Raw genomic sequence first — 19858 nt, forward strand, 5'->3', positions numbered from 1 at the left:
TCCCCCCCAATACACTTACCTGTTGTTTTTACCTTTACCTATTGCCAGTTTTTATTATTTGCTCTACACATAGGGAACAGGGAGAGAGACCTGCACACCCGTCCACCGGTGACAGACACGGCAGAGGGCGGCTCTGCTCTTCTGAGTAAAAGAGGCTTGTTTTACATCTCGATACCTACATCATTATACATTTGGAGTTACCTTGGCTCCCCTTTGAGGTAACAAGGCTGGCAGAGAAAACAGGCTCAGTGGTCATTTCAGCACATCAGGTGACAGAACCTGTCACATGTATATATCACATTTTCTGGAAGAGCTAAATTATACTGGAATATTCATGCCAGAGCAGCAATGTTCTCCCAGGGTAGTGGTCTCCAACCATTTTATGCCCGTTTAAAAAGCTCGGTCATCTTCTCCACAGGCTCCAGTCGGTTCTGCACTCTCAGCAGGTTCTCCACATGGAGCCGTTCTGCGTGGGTGCGCAGCCGGGCCAGATACACCTCCACGGTTGGCTCTTTCATGTCGTACTGGGGCACCCCGTTGCTGTAATACACGTAGATCTCATTTCCCCATCTCCAGATTTAAATTCCAACATTGTTCCTCTGCATTGGATCAATATCTGGGCATTGTCCTGTACGTCCGAGGGCTCTTCCTTGAACCCCTGCAGGGCAAGGTCCATGCATGTTCTCAGCTCATTGGTCATTTCCCCCTGGGCTTGCAGTCTGCCCTGAACTCTTAGGAGGTCAGCGACACTCAACAGCTCAGGAACGTCTGCTTTGCTTTTCACTGTCCCGTTGGGAAAGAAAAATCATGTCCTGCAAAACCTTGGGCAAGGTCAAGAAGTTCTGCTGAAGCCCAGGGTTCATTTGGAGGCAGAACTCCAGGGCACTCCAGATTTTCTGGAGCGGAAGGGCAAGGCTCAGCCCTACAAATGGCCAAAGTTCATCCAACTTTTCTCAGGAGAGCCCGGATCCCGGTTCCTAGACCTCGGGGCTCAGCTCAGACTCTCTGGCTGTTCGTGTTTCAGCACCTGAAGACGACAAGGTAAAGTGGTCTCAGTTCAGGGGTGGTAAGGCTGTAGAATATCACGGGGGATATCAACATTGCCCCTAGACTGGGGGGAGACAATGGGAAGAAAGGAAGAAATCTCACCTACCTACGAGGGGTCACTGAGATCAGAATCCAGCCGCGATCAGATGCCAGATTGAGGCTGAGGCCATGAGCTAAGAATCTGGCCCTGAGCTCGTCACCAAAGATGGATACAAAAATCCTGTCCCACTGATTCTGGTTTGTTCCCCAATGATCAAATACTGACAGAAACTCACGAATCCCACCTTTTCCTCTCTCGTTAGCGACTGACAGCAAACCCCCTCCATTTCGGAGGGAAGCCACTGCCCTAACTCACGGCCGCAGAAGCTGAGGAGGTCAAACGCTGCAATGACCAACTCTCGCCCCTCTATGGTAGGGTCATGGGGGGATGATAGCCTAGCCCTCTGTGAGACGGCCCAGCTCCCCCTCCCCTGTGAGATGGTCCAGCCTCAGTTTACCCCAACCCAGCTGACCCAGCTGTCAAATATCAGCCCCACACAACTTCCATGGAAATTTCCTACTTCATCCTCCCCTCCCTTCCCTATTACTGGGGCATTGCCAGGGATGCCTGAACAGAGGCAGGGCAGCCCAGAGGGAGGGGGGGCAAGTGGGGCAATTTGCCCCAGACCATGGGCCCCACAGGGCCCACCCCATGAGAATCTGAGGCTCCCCCCTGGCCCTGCCCCTGCCTTTGCCTTCCCCTTCCCCCATCCCCCGGCACCTCAGCATGCCGCGTCCAGGAGCGGCCCAGGACAGCGCTGCAGCGGCGTGGCTCCAGCAGGGCCTGAGCTCCTCCCCGCTCAGAGCCATGTGGTAAGGGGGCAGGGCTGCGAGTTGTGGCCGAGCGGTGGGAGCTCAGGTCCCACTGGAGCCACGTCTCTGCAGTGCTGTCCAGGGCCACTCCTGGACACGGCACGCTGAGGGTCTGGGAGAGGGGGGAGGCGGGGGAAAGTGGCCGGGGCCGGGGTCAGGGGGGTTGGCTAAGGGGCAGGGAGTCCCCGGGACAGTCAGGGAACAGGGAGTGGGGGGGGGTAGATGGGGCAGAGGTTCTGGGGTGGTGGTCAGGGGACAGGGAACAGGGGGGTTGGATTGTGGGCGTTCCTGGGGTCTGTCAGGATTCAGCGGGGGGGTGGATAGGGGTCAGGGCAGTCAGGGAACAGGGAGCAGGGGAGGTCAGTGGGGGGTGGGGTCCCAGGGGGGCGGTGAGGGGACAAGGAGCAGGATGGGTCGGGGATTCTGAGGGGGACAGTCGAGGGGCAGGAAGTGGGTGGGGGTCAGATAGGGGGCAGGGCCAGGCTGTTTGGCGAGGCACAGCCTTCCCTACCCTAAAGCTCATTCAGCGGTTTGAGGCTTGCAGACAGCTATTTAACACACAGAGACAAGCTGTTATCTTTTCCCTTAGGGCTACCATCCCTTTCACTTCTCAAATGCCAAATTATAGTCTACATTTCATTTCAGTGCCATAGGGAGAGTCATGTCAGGGGAGGGGAGCTTCATTTCAAATTAGCCACTTTAGATTAACAGTGATAGAGCCAAGAGAGCCATGGGGGAGGGATCACATGAGAAGAGCGATATCCTACACCACCTACCTCCTTCCCAACCCTACCAAGGGAGACCCTCCTCCCCTGCATTCCCCGAGGCTCCAGAGGGGTTAATTCAGTGGTTCTCAAACTTTTGTACTGGTGACCCCTTTCACATAGCAAACCTCTGAGTGTGACCCCCCCACACTTATAAATTAAAAACACTTTTTTATATATTTAACACTATTATAAATGCTGGAGGCAAAGCAGGGTTTCAGGTGGAGGGTGACAGCTCACAACCCCCAATAATGACCTCGTGACCACCTGCAGGGTCCCGACCCCCAGTTTGAGAACCCCAGGTTAATTTAATTTTAGCACCCTGTGTCCATTCACATGCATGTGCTATTTTGAGCATTTCAGTTTTCACAACATAGGCTCATCCCAGATTCTGAAACAAGCTCAAATGCTCAGTTCATGGAGTATGTACATATGCTATATGTGGCGGTCCACGCCCCCGAGGGTACGAGCGGCATGGACTATCCGCCACCATCTGTAAAATAGTCCTTTAGTTCAGGGTAGTGTGACCTAGCGGCCAGAGTCCATAAAGCAATCCTTGGTTGGAGGGTAGCGTGGCCTAGTGGCCAGAGTCTTTAGCCTTGGGGTGTGACAGCCCCGGTAGGGGGGCCCCGACCCAGGGCCCTAACAGTAGTGGCTTGCCACTGACTCAGCAGGGGGGTTCCAACCGAAACACGCTGAATTTCCCCCCGGGGGGGGAAGGTACCACTCTATCACCCTCCCGGAGTCACTTCCTACCAGGCTTTCCATTGGGGTCTCCCAGGAGTCATCGGTACTCGGCGGATCCGGTCGTCTCCCGGGTCTCCTCCAATCGCCGGGGTGCAGGCGGGCCGCAGATGGCATCGCTTCCTGGTGCGGTTAGCGGCTGTGGCTGGCTCTCTGCAGGAGCTCCCCAGGCAGGTCCTTCTCCTACAGACTCCAGCCCAGAATGAGCAGGTCTCCCTCCCTTTATACTCCTGTAGCACTTGGAGCATGCCCAGTCTTTCCAGGGAGGCGAGACTTCCGCTGCCAGTCCCTGGGGCTTAACTCTGTCCGGGCTAAGGTGGGGTGGTCTGAGCCTGCCACACAATACTAAAGACAAACCCACAGTAACCGTCTCCAGTTTGTGAGGGACCCCATGGAGCCAGTCTCTAGGAAACAGATACATTCATGGAGGTTAAGTCCATTAATGGCTATTAGCCAGGATGGGTAAGGAATGGTGTCCCTGGCCTCTGTTTGTCAGAGGGTGGTGATGGACGGCAGGAGAGAGATCACTTGATCATTCCTGTTAGGTTCACTCCCTCTGGGGCACCTGGCATTGGCCATTGTCGGTAGACAGGATACTGGGCTGGATGGACCTTTGGTCTGACCCAGTATGGCCGTTCTTATGTTCTAACCTAAATGAACCCAAAGTTCTGGAGACAGATATGAGTCAAGGAAGCCAGCAGAGTATCAAAAACCTGGAAAAATCTCTGACTGGACGGGCTCAGGCGTTTGGTCACAAGCTGAGGTGGTTCAAAAGTTTTGGATTTTTTTGAAGCAGAATTTTTGTATTGTTTCTTTAAACAATCAAACACAGCAAGCAGCAAATATCTGGCCACACACTTCTGAAACCCCAAACCATGTTCAGGTTTTGGCAGACTAATTTCAGCTTTTCAATTAAAAAAAGTTTTGATGGAAAGTATTTGTCCAACCCTTTTAATGTGTTTTAGTGCCTTTTAGCACTAGCTGATGCTGAGAACCAGTAATTCCTTGTAAAGGTGACTTGAAAAGAAGTTTTCTCAAAACTGGGTTTGTGCTGTGATGCGGAAGGTTTTTAAATGTTTATTTTTCCCAGGGCCACCCGGGGGGGGGGGCAAGTGGGGCAATTTGCCAGGGGCCCCCATGAGAATATAGTATTCTAAAGTACTGCAACTTTTTTATGGAAGGGGCCCCTGAAATTGCTTTGCCCCAGGCCCCCTGAATCCTCTGGGTGGCCCTGTGCCTTGAGGGAGCAATTTGAGGCTGAAAGCCACCAGTGATCTTTGGTGCCCTCCACGTGAGTGAAGTGAGTGGTTCCAATGTTAGTAGGAATCTGTGTTTGCTACACTGACTTGCAGTGCCTGTTGCTTTCCTGGACTAAGGTATCTTTTACTTTATGCAATAATAAAGAATGTTTTCAAAGCCAAAAAATCCATTTATTGAAAAGAAACACAACTGCTTGGGAAACAGAAAGGGCAAGGGGGTGGAGTGGGGTGGGGTGGCTAACGGCTCAATCACAGAGTTGCGTATGTCCTGTTATCACACTCAGTCTTCCTGTCTGGAGTGATGTGTAATGAGTGCTGCACTTCAGGCTGGCTGTACTGCATGGTGATGGGGGTTGAGTGCAGTGGGTAAGGGTCGTAGTTTTCAGAGCTGGGTGGTGAAGCTACAGGTGTTGGAGGCAGTGGGTGGTGATAAGAACCAGGATGTTGGGGAAAGTGGGTTGCAGGTGACATGGGGGCACAAGGGAAAGAGTTGTGGGACAAAGGCTGCAGCGGGTGTGGTACTGCTCCATCTACATGGCTACGAGTGCCTGTATCGAGTCCGCTTGGTGCTCCATGATGCTTATCAGCCGATCCGTGCTTTCTAACTCACGATGCGTCCACACTGGCAAGGCACGTGGAGCGCTCTGACTCCGTGGCTCGAGCGCTCCTCGTACTCCACCTCGGCGAGTGGAATAATGTTTGATGCACCCCCGCTGGAGCGCCGCGGAACCAGTGTGGATGCCCTGGTCTGTTAATGCGCTCTGATCAGCCTCCAGAAGTGTCCCACAATGCCTGTTCTAGCCACTCTGGTCAGAGTCAGACCCGCCCTTTAAATTCTCTGGGAATTTTGAAAATCCCCTTCCTGTTTGCTCAGCCAGGTGTGGAGTGCTCTCAGCAAATCTTTCCAGGTGACCGTGCCTCCACGGGCCAGATGATCCCCAGTATGGAGCAATGGCGAGGTGCTGGACCTCATCAGTGTTTGGGGGGAGGAAGCTGTCCAGTCCCAGCTGAATGTAGTTGAATGTTTCAAATAAATTAAAAAGCGGATTTAACATGGCACTCTGTAGTTCTGGATTTTTAATTTAATTGTTTAGATAACTCGTAGGAAGTTTTTACAAGTTGCAACATATAGTAATAATAAAAATACATCTGTTATTTGTATTAGAATGGAGCTGATTAGATCGAGAACACCAGAACTTTGGCAAAGTTCCAGTCCCAATCAAACGAACATTGCAACTCTGATCTATTTCTAATTCACATCAGATCCTGTTTTGAAATTTTAAAAAATTATTTCTAACTATGATGGCTGAAGGAAAGTATAATGGCATATTTGGGGCATAATTCTGCCAATACTGTTGGCCTCTATAAAGTTTTAGTGGGCATGGAATGAGGGATATTATGACCAGCTCTTTTATTTAGAAAATGCTTGTATCTCTTCAACCAGGAGTCCGGTGGCACCTTAAGGACTAACAGATTTATTTGGGCATAAGCTTTTGTGGGTAAAAAAATCACTTCTTCAGAAAGCTTATGCCCAAATAAATCTGTTAGTCTTTAAGGTGCCACCGGACTCCTCGTTGTTTTGGTGGATACAGACTGACACAGGGTAGCCCCTGATACTTGTATCTCTTCAGTGACTTGATTTACTTAATTCTGTTTATGACAGCACGGGGAAATATTTGTTTAAAGTCTAATCTGTACAAATGTAGGAGTTCGATATCTTCATTATTTTATTTTTATATGCATCTCTCCTATCTCCTTATATTTTCTCCTTTCCAGAACTGAAGGATCCCAGGCCCCAGCGAACACATTCACAACAGCTCAGCAAGGAGGCACAAGGCAGGCAGCTGCAGTAGGCTGCAGGAAGGGCGGAGGCCAGCTTCCGTCGGGGATAGACACATTTCTGAGCAAAGTGAAAGTAAAAGTTACTTTCCTCTTTCTCATAGGTGCCATGGCCTCGAGAAGCCGGGTAAAAGATCTCCAAGAGGCTGTTATCTGTTCCATTTGTCTGGCTTCTTTTAACAATCCAGTGATTCTCATCAAGTGTGGGCACAATTTCTGCCGATCCTGCATCACTCAGTACTGCAAGGACTCCAATGTCTCCCCCCGGTATTCCTGCCCTCAGTGCAGAGAACCGTTCCGGGAAGGGGAATTCCAGCGTAACCGGGAGCTGAGGAATGTAGTTGAAATAACCAAAAAATTCCCAGACCTAAGAGGGAAGAAAGTGTGTGAAAAACACGAGGAGCTTTTGAAACTCTTCTGTGAAGTGGATCAAACCCCCATCTGTGTGGTGTGCAGAGAGTCCCGCAGTCACAAAGACCACGCCGTGCTTCCTCTCGATGAGGCTGCTGTGGATTACCAGGTAATGTTTGCATTTGGAAGACATCCCAGCCAGGGCCCACTCCAGGGCCAAGCAAGCTCCTGCTTGGGGCGGCAGATTCGAAGGGGCGGCATTCCCTCCAATCCTTTTTTTTTTTGCGCTTTGCCACTTTGGCCGCCCCGCAGGTTTTTTCTTTTTTCTTTTTTCTTTTTGGTTGCTGCTCCGGCTGTCCTGTAGGGGGCGGCGGCATGGAGGAGGGGAGCGCCCTGCAGCAAGCCCGGCAGGGCAGCCCAGGTCCTCCCCTGCCTGCCGACCGGAGCGGCGCGGAGCATAGGCGGCAGGTTTGTATAATTGTTGGTGGTGCCCAAAATGTTGGTGCCCCCCCGCTCCCGCCCTGTAAGCCGATATATATATTTTATTAAATAGTGTAAACATAGACTGGAAGCCGTAAGCATTTAAGTTTCTCTTTATTGCACAATATCACTATCAGAAAAATCCATTGTTGATTATTAATGGTCCTACAAATCAAGAATTTGTTGCTGGGATAAAACGAAGCTACAACGCGTCGGCGCCACAAGATGACAAGGGTCAATTAAAAGTGGAAAGTCAGAAGCAGCACTTGCCTGCTTCAATATACAGGATTATATTTTGTTGCAGCTGTTGTGACGAAGTGGGAATGTTCTTAATGTTTTCTCTGAATACTGTGTGGGTGCCTCAGTTTCCCCTGCAAGGTGCCAACTGAAGGTGTTGGGGACAAAGAGATCAGGTGGCCTCCTTGTCCAGAAGAGACATAAAGGCCGGAGGAGGGAGTGTCACTTTGGAGCTGGCTCGGGAAATGGGGAGAGGCCCAGAACTTGGGTCTGGGCTCCCCACCCACCAAGATGGACCTGACTGAGGGGTCCTGTTTTCTGTACCTACAAGCTCTGTTTTGGACTGTGTTCCTGTCGTCTAATAAACCTTCTGTTTTCCCGGCTGGCTGAGAGTCACGTCTGACTGCAGAGTTGAGGTGCAGGGACCTCTGGCTGCCCCAGGACCCGCCTGGGCGGACTCGCTGCAGGAAGCGCACGGTGCGGAAGGGGAGGCTGAATGCTCCGAGGTCAGACCCAGGAAGGTGTGAGCTTCTTGCCCTGGAGACACTGTGCTCAGAGAGAGGAGGCTCCCCCAGAGTCCTGACTGGCTTTGTATGGAGTAGTTCCAGAGCATCCCAGCGTCCCCTTCCACACTATGTGCTTCCCGGAAGTCTGCACAGACACTAACACTCCCTCCTCTGGCCTTTGTCTCTTTTCCAGGCATTAGGAGGCCACCTGATCTCTTTGTTCTCCAACACCTTCAGTTGGCACCTTGCAGGAGAGCGGCCCAGGCGATTAGTTGTCCGGAGACAGGGTTTCGGCCATTCTCTGTGCAGACACCATTACACTGGCCCTCTAGGGCTCTACAACAATCACATCCCCTTATCCCACCATCTAGATCCTTAAGAAATGCATAGGGGAAACTGAGGCACCCACACAGTATTCAGAGAAAACATTAAGAACATTCCCACTTCATAACACCTGTATACAACTAGTTATATATTTTAAAGGGTGTAAAATAATCAAGTATTGTGCTAAACACAATGATACTCCAAACTGATCACCAACTTTAAGTTGTGTGTTTTTCCCCTCAGGTGAGGGCTCTGGGGTGGGGCTGGGGATGAGGGGTTCACAGTGCAGGAGGGTGCTCAGGGCTGGGGCTCAGGGTTGGGGTGCTGGGGGCGCAGGCTCTGGGGTGGGGCAGGGCTGGCGATGAGGACCTTGGGGTGCAGACAAGCTGCCCCAGGGTTAGGGCCAGAGAGGACTCACCCCCCACTGGCAGCAGCAAACTCCAGGGGAGGGACCCCTCCTCTTCCACCCCCCGCAGCACACTCACTCTGCACCACGGTCACTGCACATGCTCCTAGGGCCTCTCTCAGGTCCAGAAAGCCCACTCGCCCCCCTATGGCGGGTACCGGGGGGGGGATTGCCATCATGTGTGGCCTCCCCTGCTGCTGCCCCTCACCATAGCCTCACTGGGGATGGGGGATGGGGCTGCCCCTTGCCCAGCATGGGGCAGGAGTGGGGCTTGCAGGGTGGTGGCTGTGGGGGGGGAGGGCATCACAAAATTCACCCAAGCCCCAGTGCTCAGGTCTAGGAAGCCCCCCTCCCCCATCTCCCCTGTGGTGGGTGCTGGGGGGGGGGTGAAGGAGACTGCCAGGGGTGTGGATCACAGGATCAGGTGAGTGAGGTCCACTCCAGATGTCCGAGGGGAGGAGAGGGCTGCAAAACATCCTCCCTCCTCCCCCGTCCCCAGGCTGGCCCCCTCCCCTCCTCCTGTGCTGCGATAGCCCTAGGCAAACAGCGGCAGGCAGGGGGCAGCACAAGCAAGGGAGAGGCACCAGCTGTTTTCTTTCAGGCAGGGAAGCTCCGGGGCGGGGGGGCGGGGAGATGCTCCGGGATGGCGGGGGCCGGGGCCCACTCCAGGCAGGGCCAGGGGAGAAACCCAGCTCCAGATATAGGTGTAGCACAGCCCCCAGCCCTGAATATTCCTGGTGCTCAGACACCACGGGCCCATATAATTCGCCGCGTATGGCGTGGAGCCCTCCCGGCAGGCGGCGCGGTGGTCGGGGCTGCAGGGCGAGTGCCCCGCTTAAGGAAGCCTTGGATGCCCCCCTTCTCTTTCTCCCCCTGCTCCCTCCTCCTCCCCCCAGCCCAGGTGCTCACTCCGTTGCCCGGGGCACGTAGGCCGCGCCGGGAGTCCCCCTGCACCCATGCTCCGGCCGCCCCACACAGTTGTGTTTTTTTGTTTGTTTCTTTTTTACTTTGCGGCTCCGACCGCCCCGCTTTTTTTTTGTTTTTGTTTTTTGCTTGGGGTGGCAAAAAAGCTAGAGCCGGCCCTGATCCCAGCCCAGACCTGCTCGAACAATCAGAGCAGCCATCTGAGAACTATACAACCAGCAACGTAATGAAACTGGCTTCCTACAGTGACAAGGTAGAAAAGCAGAAGGGATTTTATACAGGAAGAACGTTGAGGAGACATGTTTTTAAGGCCTGCCCTGCATATAGTTTTTGTACTGATCTGTGTTGGGGAGGGCTGGGATTTTTTTTTTTTTTAAAACAAGAGTTATATCAGCAAACCCCCCCGTCCCGCGCCCCCCCCCCCACCAGGTGTGGATACAAGTTGTACTGGTATAAAGGTGCCTGATGCCAGGAACGCTTGTTTCCCTTTCCATACAGGAATAAGCTACACCCGGTTATACAGGTGTAACTACACCCACGCTAGCAGGGCTGTATGGCTTTAATAGTACCAGGAGATGTAAAGCAGGGTATGATTTGTGTGCCCTAGAGCAAGGGCATCCCCTGTGCAGGGAAAAATCCACACGGGGGCAGGAAACTCCACAAGTTCCAGCTCACAGAGTTTCCTTTTAATCGCTGTAGAGTGGGAACAGGGTTTGCTTCTCATACAGAATGTACAACAGTTGGGGGCCTGGCCCATTCCAGCAGGTTTCTTGAAATCTGCAGAGGCAGGGGTAGGGTGACCATATGTTCAAAATGAAGATCCAGGGTCCTGTTATCGGGGGGAAGGAGGTGGAGGATCAGGGCGGAGAACACGCCGGCTTTGGCAACTGGGAAAGAATTATGTCCATTTCTTACCATCTTTTCCTCCTCGGCCAAGCAACACCCCCCTTTCTCCTTCCCATCCCTCTCCATAATAAAAACCAAGCCACGTTAAATTCTTTTATAGCAGGGAGTCTTGAAAATGTAACGGATGTTCATCTATCACCGTGGTTGCAAGGATCAAGCAGCTCGGCTGCACTTTTTGGGTAGGGGTCGGGGGAGGGGGGGTAAAGAAGAATTAAAGCTGCCACATGCCCCCAGTTTCTGTGTGTCACTGGGTTAGATCTGTTTGGACGGTGTCCCCGTGACTCATCTCACTGACTCTCCCCTACAGTCTCCGGCAATCCCAGTGCTTAGTGGGGGCGTCAGGAATTGCTTGTGCGTAGGGGGAGGGGGGAAGATTATTTCTCAGGCCCACTTAGAAATGCCAAGGCCGGTGATATATCAAAACATGCCCTGGGTGACAGTGTGGTTCTGAGACTGCTCAGAAAATTCGCAGTGCACATGAACAGAGCGAACACATGTGCACGGAGGCAGTGAAGCCTCAGTCCAGCCCCGTCCTTAGCTCAGTTTCCCTGTCAGTGAGGCCTCGATTCACAGTATTTACTTAGGTGCCTAAACCCCAGTTGGAGCCTCCACTGCAATTCAGAAAACTCCTGCTGAGCCCTGTCGGTGCCTAAACTCCCTGGGCCTCTGTGTTTTCAATAACTAGTTCCCTCAGCACCTGTGTTTCTGCCCCTGGGCATGCACACTGCTGCCTCGCTCAAGGCATCCTGATGCCTGTCTCCCACCTAACCCTAGGGAGGATCAGCCTTAGGCCACCTAACTCCTGTGTGGGGCCTAATCTGGTAGGCGGCCTGAGGCCCCTCAGGTGAGTTCACTCACAGAACGCTCTCCTTCATCGTCTTTAGCCCAGTGTTCAGAGCACTCACCTGGGACATGGGAGGCCACATGTTCAAGTCCCTCTTCTGTGTGATGAGGAGAAGGGATTTGAACAGGGATCTGCCATCTCTCTATGACAAGTTTCAGAGTAACAGCCGTGTTAGTCTGTATCCGCAAAAAGAACAGGAGTACTTGTGGCACCTTAGAGACTAACAAATTTATTAGAGCATAAGCTTTCGTGGACTACAGCCCACTTCTTCGGATGCATCTCTCTATGAGATATTCTGAGGTGGGGCTCCCTCCATCTCTCCTGCTGAAGCTGCCCCACTGGGGATGAATACTTAGAGAGTCATTTGCAGGAGAGAGAGAGACCACAAGCATGAGAAGGACTCTATAGTCATGTGGCTGGAGCACTCACCCATTTTATTATGCATTTAATATTCCTGAAAATAAAAATAAAATGGGGGAAAATCCTCCAAAAGCAACTGAAACTAAACTAGTTTTTCTTTTGTTAGGAACAAATTCGGAGCCGTTTGGAGAGTTTGAAAAAAGAGAGAGACGAGATTCTGTCGTATAAATCGAGTGGGGAAAATACAAGCCAGGAACTGCTGGTAGGTGCCGTTCTTACTCAGAGACAAACGTGTGCAGGGACATTGTTGATACTCTGCTTAGTCTAACAGAAGAAGAACATTGAGCAACATCTTCCCTTCCATGAAAGATTGTTACTTATTTATTCTCATTGGAAAGAAAAACTGTTCTGCTTCAATTGAGTATAAACAGGAAAATGGAGCATTAAGGAAAGAGTTTTAATAATCCAGATATTTCCATTGATAATGTGAGTGTAATTTGTTTAGCTGACAGTAGTTTCTCCTTTAGTCTTTCAACTAGAGCTGGTCAAAATTCAACCACAAAAATGTCCTGTAGGAAAATGGGATTTAGTAGAAAACAATTTTTTCCATGGGAAACTGTCTTTTGCAAATAAATAAATAAAAATCGGTTTTTTGACAGGAAATTTCAGAATGAACAAAAATGTTTATTTTCATTTCAAATTGAAGTTTTCATTTTGGTTTTAAAAAGCTGAAATTTTTTTCAAAATTTCAAATGTTTTTATCCCTTTGTTTCCCCATTTCCTCCCTTTACCTCCTGATTCAATAACATGAATAATTTCCAGGTTTTTTCTCCTAGATTTTCCTTTTTGCCAATTTTTCTAAAATGGGAGAACTTTTGAAGTGTTCCAGAGAGAATGGAATAAAAGGAACAAATGGGGCGGTGCTGGAAATGGACATTATTTTATTACATTTTAGGAAAAAGGGGAAACAGAAATGTGAATTTTTTTCAAGTTATTTCATGATATCTTTCAAACAAACTAAAAGTCCCATTTTGAACACTGAAAATGGAAACAACTTTGAAATTTCAATTTTTTTTTTGCAAATTCCTCCCCCATTTTTTGGCTTTACTTTCAACAGACACAACTGTTAGCATATAAACCTGTTTGTTAACCTGAGATAGAATTTTGGGTTTGACTTTTGATACTCTGACATCCTTACTAATGTGTGTGAAGAACAAAGGACAAAGACACCGTGTGTCGCTTCTGCCTGGCCAGATGGGTTTGTTAGTATAATGGGAACAGATAAGAACAGAGAAAGTGTTACAGGGTGTGGTGGGAGTGTAATATACGAGCACACAATGGAAGGCTGCCTGGCTCCTCTCTCAAGCCAAGGTCAAGCAACCAGTTCGGTGGGGCAAAGGGGGACGGGGGAGGAAGAAACACTAAAAGCCAAAGAAACGCCTGGCCTTGGCCAGACCACCACCTCACTCCTCACCCTTCCCCTGGGGTACAGAAGAGGTGGGATGAAGACCCCAGACTCCCGACCCTCCAGAACAGAACATGACCATAAGTTGTAAGGGGTGTGACTAGGGGCATGCACTGCAGGTATATTTGGACCTGCTAAGAAGGAGGAAATGGGGAACGGGGACACAGGCAAGGCTCAGAACTGGGAAGGGGGACATGGGGTAAAGTCTCTGCTGGCGTGTAGAGCTATGGACATGCTTGCTTGGAACTAACCCCAGCAAACATCGCATTGCCTGCGCTTTAGACTTTTGGTCTTCTGCTTTCTGTCTGCGTGACAAGAACCAGGGGCGGGGTTAAGGGAAAGCCCTCGAACAATAACCACAACAGAAGAGTGCAGGAAGCACTAGAGAAATCTGCTGCCCCAGGGATGGCTGGTCACTTAACACCTCACCAAACCCTACTGAAGTCATTGGAAAGACTCCTATTGATGTTGGTGAGCTTTGGAACAGGCCCTAGTGATATCGCTGCTAGACGTTGCCATGAAGAAGATCTGAGTTCTAAATATGATGCAAGTTTCTTGCTCCTGGGGTATCAGGAGCTAGAGTGCTCCAGAAAGAGCATGAATTGGTGGGCTTCTGTCCAGTTCACATGCACACGTTTCTAAGTGCCCTGCAAACTCAGATTTGAACCTGCAAAAAGGTGTCTTGCCAGCCACCCAGTTTGTGTTCAGAATACCTCTGTGGATTAAAATTGGAGATTTTTGATGTGACAAAATGTTTGTATCCTAACCTGTGCATTCAAAACTCGTCAGAGCAATTGGTGGTGCTCTAATTTTAAAGCCTGTTTTAGAAACATGGCCCTATTCATCTAGGTGTGTTTTGTGGAGAGCCTCTGTTCCCCAATTCAAGTCAAGGGCTTCTGAGTTTGGGTTCTACTGTTTGCTCCCCAGACGTAACTCTGGCCTGTCCAGTTCTGGATCCCGCACCTGCTGTACTTCCTGTTGTTTGAAGGTTCTTGTTTTCTAGACACCACTGATAACAGAATATCCTAATAATGCAAGATACATTCATATTCTAAACACCCGTTAGGATTCTTCAGAATTCATTGGGAAAACATCTGTCTACTGAGCATAGCGTTTGTTCTCCATAAAATATCAGGAGTTAAATTCTACGGGGTTGCAATGACATGCTCCCGAGTGCATACATAAGGCTTTACAAAATGTCCCATAACTCACTCCGTGTTCCTGTCCTTGACTTGTGCTTTCCCTGTTTGTATCTCTTCATTTCAGAAACAGCTGGCAACTGAGAGGCAGAAGATTGTGGCTGAATTTCAGCGACTGCGTCAGTTTCTGGAGGAACAAGAGCGACTCCTGCTGGCCCAGTTGGAAGAGCTGAATAAGGAAATTGAAAAGAGGAGGGATGAGTATGTTGTCAAAGTATCTGAGGAACTATCCTCTTTCAGTTCCCTGATCAGTGAGATGGAGCAGAAGTGCCAGCAGCCAGCATGTGACTTCCTGCAGGTGAGACAGTGTTAGAAACACCCCAGAACCTTTCACAGGGCAAGAAACCCTTCACTTTTGGAGTGTAGGAGTGTGTGACGTTCCCCTGGTGTTATCTGGACCAGTGATCTGCTAGGTCACTCCAATCCTCGACTCTGAGAGCCAGCCTTGCCCTGCTCTGCTGTGAGAACCCCACTCCTGGGCTGTTCCCGCACAGCCTCTAACATGTAAGCTGCTCCCAGCTACGTGAGTGAGCACTTTTGGCCAGCCGCTGCTTGGATTGTGTAACCGAATGACACTAGCCAATATCTCCGGTCCCAGACACAACCCTAGGAACGTCCATCTTGCAGTGTCCAGTTATGCTCCCTGGGCACTGCAAGCTTATATGAGTTCATCAATTTAACAAAGAAATTGGTTTTGTGACAAAGTTCCTCCTCTATCTTCGTGGGTCCTGCGCTTCTTGGCAGATTTTCCTCGCCTCAGAGATTCACCATGTGGGTCAGGGAACAGCCCAGAGACCTTCCCCTCTGGTAGAACCCACAGTCCAGGTCAATTCCTCCTGTGTCTGATCAGGAGTTGGGAGGTTTGGGGGGAACCTGGTCCCGCCCTCTACTCCGGGTTCCAGCCCAGGGCCCTGTGAACTGCAGCTGTCTAGAGTGCTTCCTGGTACAGCTGTGCGACGGCTACAACTCCCTGGGCTGCTTCCCCATGGCCTCCTCCCAACACCTTCTTTATCCTCACCACAGGGCCTTCCTCCTGGTGTCTGATAATGCTTGTACTCCTCAATCCTCCAGCAATATGCCTTCTCTCTCTCAGCTCCTAGTGCCTCCTGCTCCCAGCTCCTCACATGCACGCTACAAACTGAAGTGAGGTCCTTTTTAAACTCAGGTGCCCCGATTAGCCAGCCTGTCCTAATTGATTCTAGCAGTTTCTTCTTAATTGGCTCCCGGTGTCCTAATTAGCCTGCCTGTCTTAATTGATTCCAGCAAGTTCCTGCTTATTCTGGAACTGCCCCAGTTACCTTACCCAGGGAAAAGGGATCTACTTAATCTGGGATTAATATATCTGCCTTCTCTCCTGTATCCATCTGGCCTAACCCTGTGACAGTATGTACCAGGCTTGTTATACCAAGGGGAGTCTCTGACACGCTTCAAAGCAAACGCACTGCTTCAGGTAGAATAAACAAATTTATTAACTGCAAAGGGTAGATTTTAAGTGATTATAAGTCAAAGCAAAAGAAGTCAGATTTGGTCAAATGAAATAAAAGCAAAGTGCATTTTAAGCTGATCTTAACACTTTCAGTGCCCTTACAAACTTAGATGCTTCTCACCACAGGCTGGCTGGTTGCCCTTCAGCCAGGCTTTCCACTTTGATCAGCGCTTCAGTCGCTTGGTGGTGGTGTCTGTAGATGGAAGTGGAAGAGAGAGGAAGGGCATGGCAAACGTCTCTCCCTTTTATCATATTCTTTCTTCCCTCTTGGATTTGCCCCCGCCCCAGGGTCAGGTGAGCATTACCTCATCGTAGTCCCAAACTGTCCAAGGAAAGGGGGGTGACTCACTGGAAAGTCCAACAGATCCTTTGTTTCTGCCTAGGCCAGTGTCCTTTGTTCCTGTGAGGCTGGGCTGGGTTTGTCCCATACATGACCTGATGAGGTGTGAACTGCCCCTCTGCTCCTGGAGAGTTTTGCCTGGGCATGTTTTAAGCCATGAGGACACATTTTCAGCCCCATAACGATGTACATGAAATTACAACCTATAACATCACTATAACAACAATGCTCAGTGCATCATGAGCCTTCCGAAGACACTGGACATGACAAACATTGCATTGGATACGACACAATCATATTATAAGGATGAACATGGGGGTGCAGGGTGTTCCCCCGAGGTACAGAGCATCACAGAGTGAAAGGTCAGAACATACAGTATTGCTAAAATATACATTATTTTTCCTTAAGGCTTGATAAAATGCCCATTAAAGTCAATAGAAATATACTTCTTGAGTACAATGGGCATAGGATCAAGTCCTAAATGAAAAAAATTCTTTATTTGAATTCTAGTGGGAGAAGACTCCTCCAAAAATGGCAAACTCTGAATTCTGTTCTCCCTGTCTCATAATGCAAGATCAAAGGGACATTCAAGCAAATTAGGTGACAAATTCAAAACTGATCCAATGAACACTTTTTCACACATCACGTAATTAGACTGTGGAACTCATTGCCACCGGATGTTGCTGAGACCAAGCATTTAGCAAATCCCAAAAGTGATCGGATATTTATATGAATGGCAGGAATATGCAGAGTGATATTAAACCTCATGGTTCATTGCTTCAGCCAGTCACTAACTGTTAGAGAGAAGGATGAGAATGTGGGAGGCAGATTATCTTACACCTTCCTCTGAAGCATCTGGCACTGTCCAACTTTGGAGACAGAATACTGACCAGATGGACCTCAGGTCTCAGACAGTCTGGCATTTCCTGTGTTCCAGACGCCAACTCCAAAAGATTAAAGATGGAACCAGTCTTTAATTATGGAAATAGCTAAGACTGCAGTTGAGTTTCACTTTAAAGCCTCATTTTGGCACTCTTCCTACACACCACAAAAAGGGAAAATAGTGGCCTTAAAACTGATACATGAGGTCTGAGGCTGTGGTGATTTTCTCTGCCAGAACTGACGTTAGATAGGAGCTGTTCGTTACTCATGGTAGCCTGAAAGTGTAAGTAGTCGTTAGAATTGCAAAAACCTTCTAATGATTTTATTTTTGAAAAAATGCCTCTAACTAGGAAATTTTAAAAAACGGCGAGACATAAAATGTAGCATCCTGGACTTCTCTAGCTGATATCTAGGGTCAAATTCTCTGTTGGAGCCAGTATCTACTGTGGGCAGCATTCTTCACTCCTCAGATTTCCTGCATTGATCCTAGGGCTTAGGACGGTGAATGGCCCTCTGTTACTCTACCCCACACCCATTGTTCTCACCCAGCCCCACCTTCCTGTGGCTGTCAAGAAGCCCACAGGACGGGTCTTCAGAGTATTTGTGGGCGAGTGGAGAGAGAGTTTACAGCATGTGGGCAGCACAGCATGGGATCACCTCTCCCTCTGGACCCACTGGAGTCTGCAGGAGGGGATCTTCCCCACACCTGTGAGTGTTAGGAAGATCCTTGTTCAGCACAACACAAGACTGAGCCCTCTGATTCCATGTGCCAGCTGGTTATCCACATGTCATTACACAAAGAGCCTGTGTGCCTCCTTATACAAACTTCCTGGGCCCAGATCCTGCAGTCAGAGCACTTCTCCAAAGGCGCAAAGGCAACACATTTAATGTTTTTGTTTGTATTAATAAATAACAAATCATTTCTCTTTGAACCTCAAACTGTGAAGACAAAGTGAGTCCCCTCCAGAGCAGGAGGGATCCTTAGTGTGAGAGATGGGACTGAATTTCCTTTTATCTTTCTCCTCTAGGACATCAAAGGCACCTTGAGCAGGTAGGTGGCTCGTTCTCCCTCTCCCTTTCACTCCCCAATGCAGGGAAGGGGTTTTGGACACGAGACCTGGCTCCCCATGGTCCAGCAGTGCAGAGTGTGGGGCTGGTTCCCAATCTCCCTCTGAGCTGTTTATTAATTGTTTCTAATTATGCAGTGAGCTCTATCCGTGTGCTGGGCGTGGCAAGAGATCTGATGGAAGAGACATTCCCAGCTCTAAGGAGTTTATAATGTGCTATTATCAGTAGCACTATGGCAGTGCCTAGAGGCTCAAGGCAAAACCAGGGCCCAACATGCTGGGTGCTGCACAGACACACAGACAGAGACAGTCCCTGCCCCGGGGCGTTTACAGTCTAAATAGACACAAGAGACAAAGGGCGAAGGGAGGAAGGATTAAAATCGATTGAAGGGGACATTCAATAAAGACAAAGTGCTGCACTTTGGAAGGAAAAATCAAATGTACAACTACGAAATTGGGAATAACTGGCTAGGCAGCAGGACTGCGGAAAAAGATTTGGGGGTTCAAGTGGATCACCCACAGAGTTGGTGTCTATGTATCACAGGTCCTTCAGTTTTACCCCGTTATTCATGTATTCACCCCAATAACTTGTACTTGACTAAATCCTAACGTGCGTTGACTAAAGCACTTTCCAGAAAGCCAGTCAGTCTAGATTTAAAGACATCAACAGACAGTAACGCTTGAAGCTCTCTAGAAGTGTGGGGGGGCACCAGTGCCCATACCATGGCCCCACCCCTGCGCTGCCTCTTCCCCGAGGCCCCACCCTCTGCTTGCTCCTCTCCACCCCTCCCCCCATCACTTGCCTTTAAGGCAGGTACAAAGGCAGAGAGCAGAGCTCTCCCACTTTTAAAAGTGATGGGGCCACGGCCCCTGTGTTCTGGCGCCCCTGTCCAGAGATGGAGAATCCACCACTTCCCTTTGCAGTTTCTTCCAATGGTTAATCCACCCGCACTGTTAACAATGTCTGTCTGATTTCCCATTGGAATTTCTCTGGCTTCAGCTTCCAGCAATTGGTCCTTGTTGTGCCTTTGTTTGCTAAACTGAGGAGCCCTTTAGTACCAAGTCTGTTCTCCCCATGACGGTATTTATACCCCACACTCAAGTGCCAGGGGTCTCTCAGTGCAAGGCATTTTTACCAGCCCTCAAATCAGTTTTTTGGTTCTTCTGTGCACCGTCTCCACTTTCTCAACCTCCATTTTAAAATGGGGACACCAGAACTGGAGGCAGTTTTCCAATATCGGTCTCACCAGAATGAAGGGGAAGCTTGTAGTGTCCAAGCTGGGATTGGACCAATTCCTGGGGCAAGAGAGACTTTAATCCTCCAGGGTCTGCTGAGCTACAACCATTCACTAGAGTAAAACACATGTTAGTAAAACACAAACATGAACGAACTCCACAACGAGTAACACTGGGTTGTTCTTCAGATGTGAGAGGGAGAAGTTTCAGAACCCAGTGGCCTTTTCTTCTGAACTGAAATGGAGAATCTGGGAATCTTCTCAAAGAAATGCATCTCTGGAGACCATAATGAAGAAATTCAAAGGTAATAAACAGTCACCTGGGGAATTTTCTCACCTAT

At 49.6% G+C, this 19858-nt stretch overlaps 1 protein-coding gene across 1 annotated transcript in view; it reads left to right on the plus strand.

The window, feature by feature from the left end:
- The first annotated feature begins 6585 nt into the window (after nucleotides 1-6585).
- Nucleotides 6586-19858, plus strand: part of LOC117870419 (tripartite motif-containing protein 10-like) — a 56846-nt gene continuing 43573 nt past the window's right edge. Inside the window, exons 1-5 of the mRNA XM_034757559.1 lie at nucleotides 6586-7025; nucleotides 12010-12105; nucleotides 14575-14805; nucleotides 18244-18266; nucleotides 19707-19822. Coding sequence (XP_034613450.1) covers nucleotides 6615-7025; nucleotides 12010-12105; nucleotides 14575-14805; nucleotides 18244-18266; nucleotides 19707-19822 — 877 coding nt within the window. The 5' untranslated portion in view covers nucleotides 6586-6614. The remainder of the gene's footprint in view (nucleotides 7026-12009; nucleotides 12106-14574; nucleotides 14806-18243; nucleotides 18267-19706; nucleotides 19823-19858) is intronic.

Source organism: Trachemys scripta, unplaced genomic scaffold (assembly GCF_013100865.1).
Source record: "Trachemys scripta elegans isolate TJP31775 unplaced genomic scaffold, CAS_Tse_1.0 scaffold_28, whole genome shotgun sequence".
NCBI classification, from domain to species: Eukaryota; Metazoa; Chordata; order Testudines; family Emydidae; genus Trachemys; species Trachemys scripta.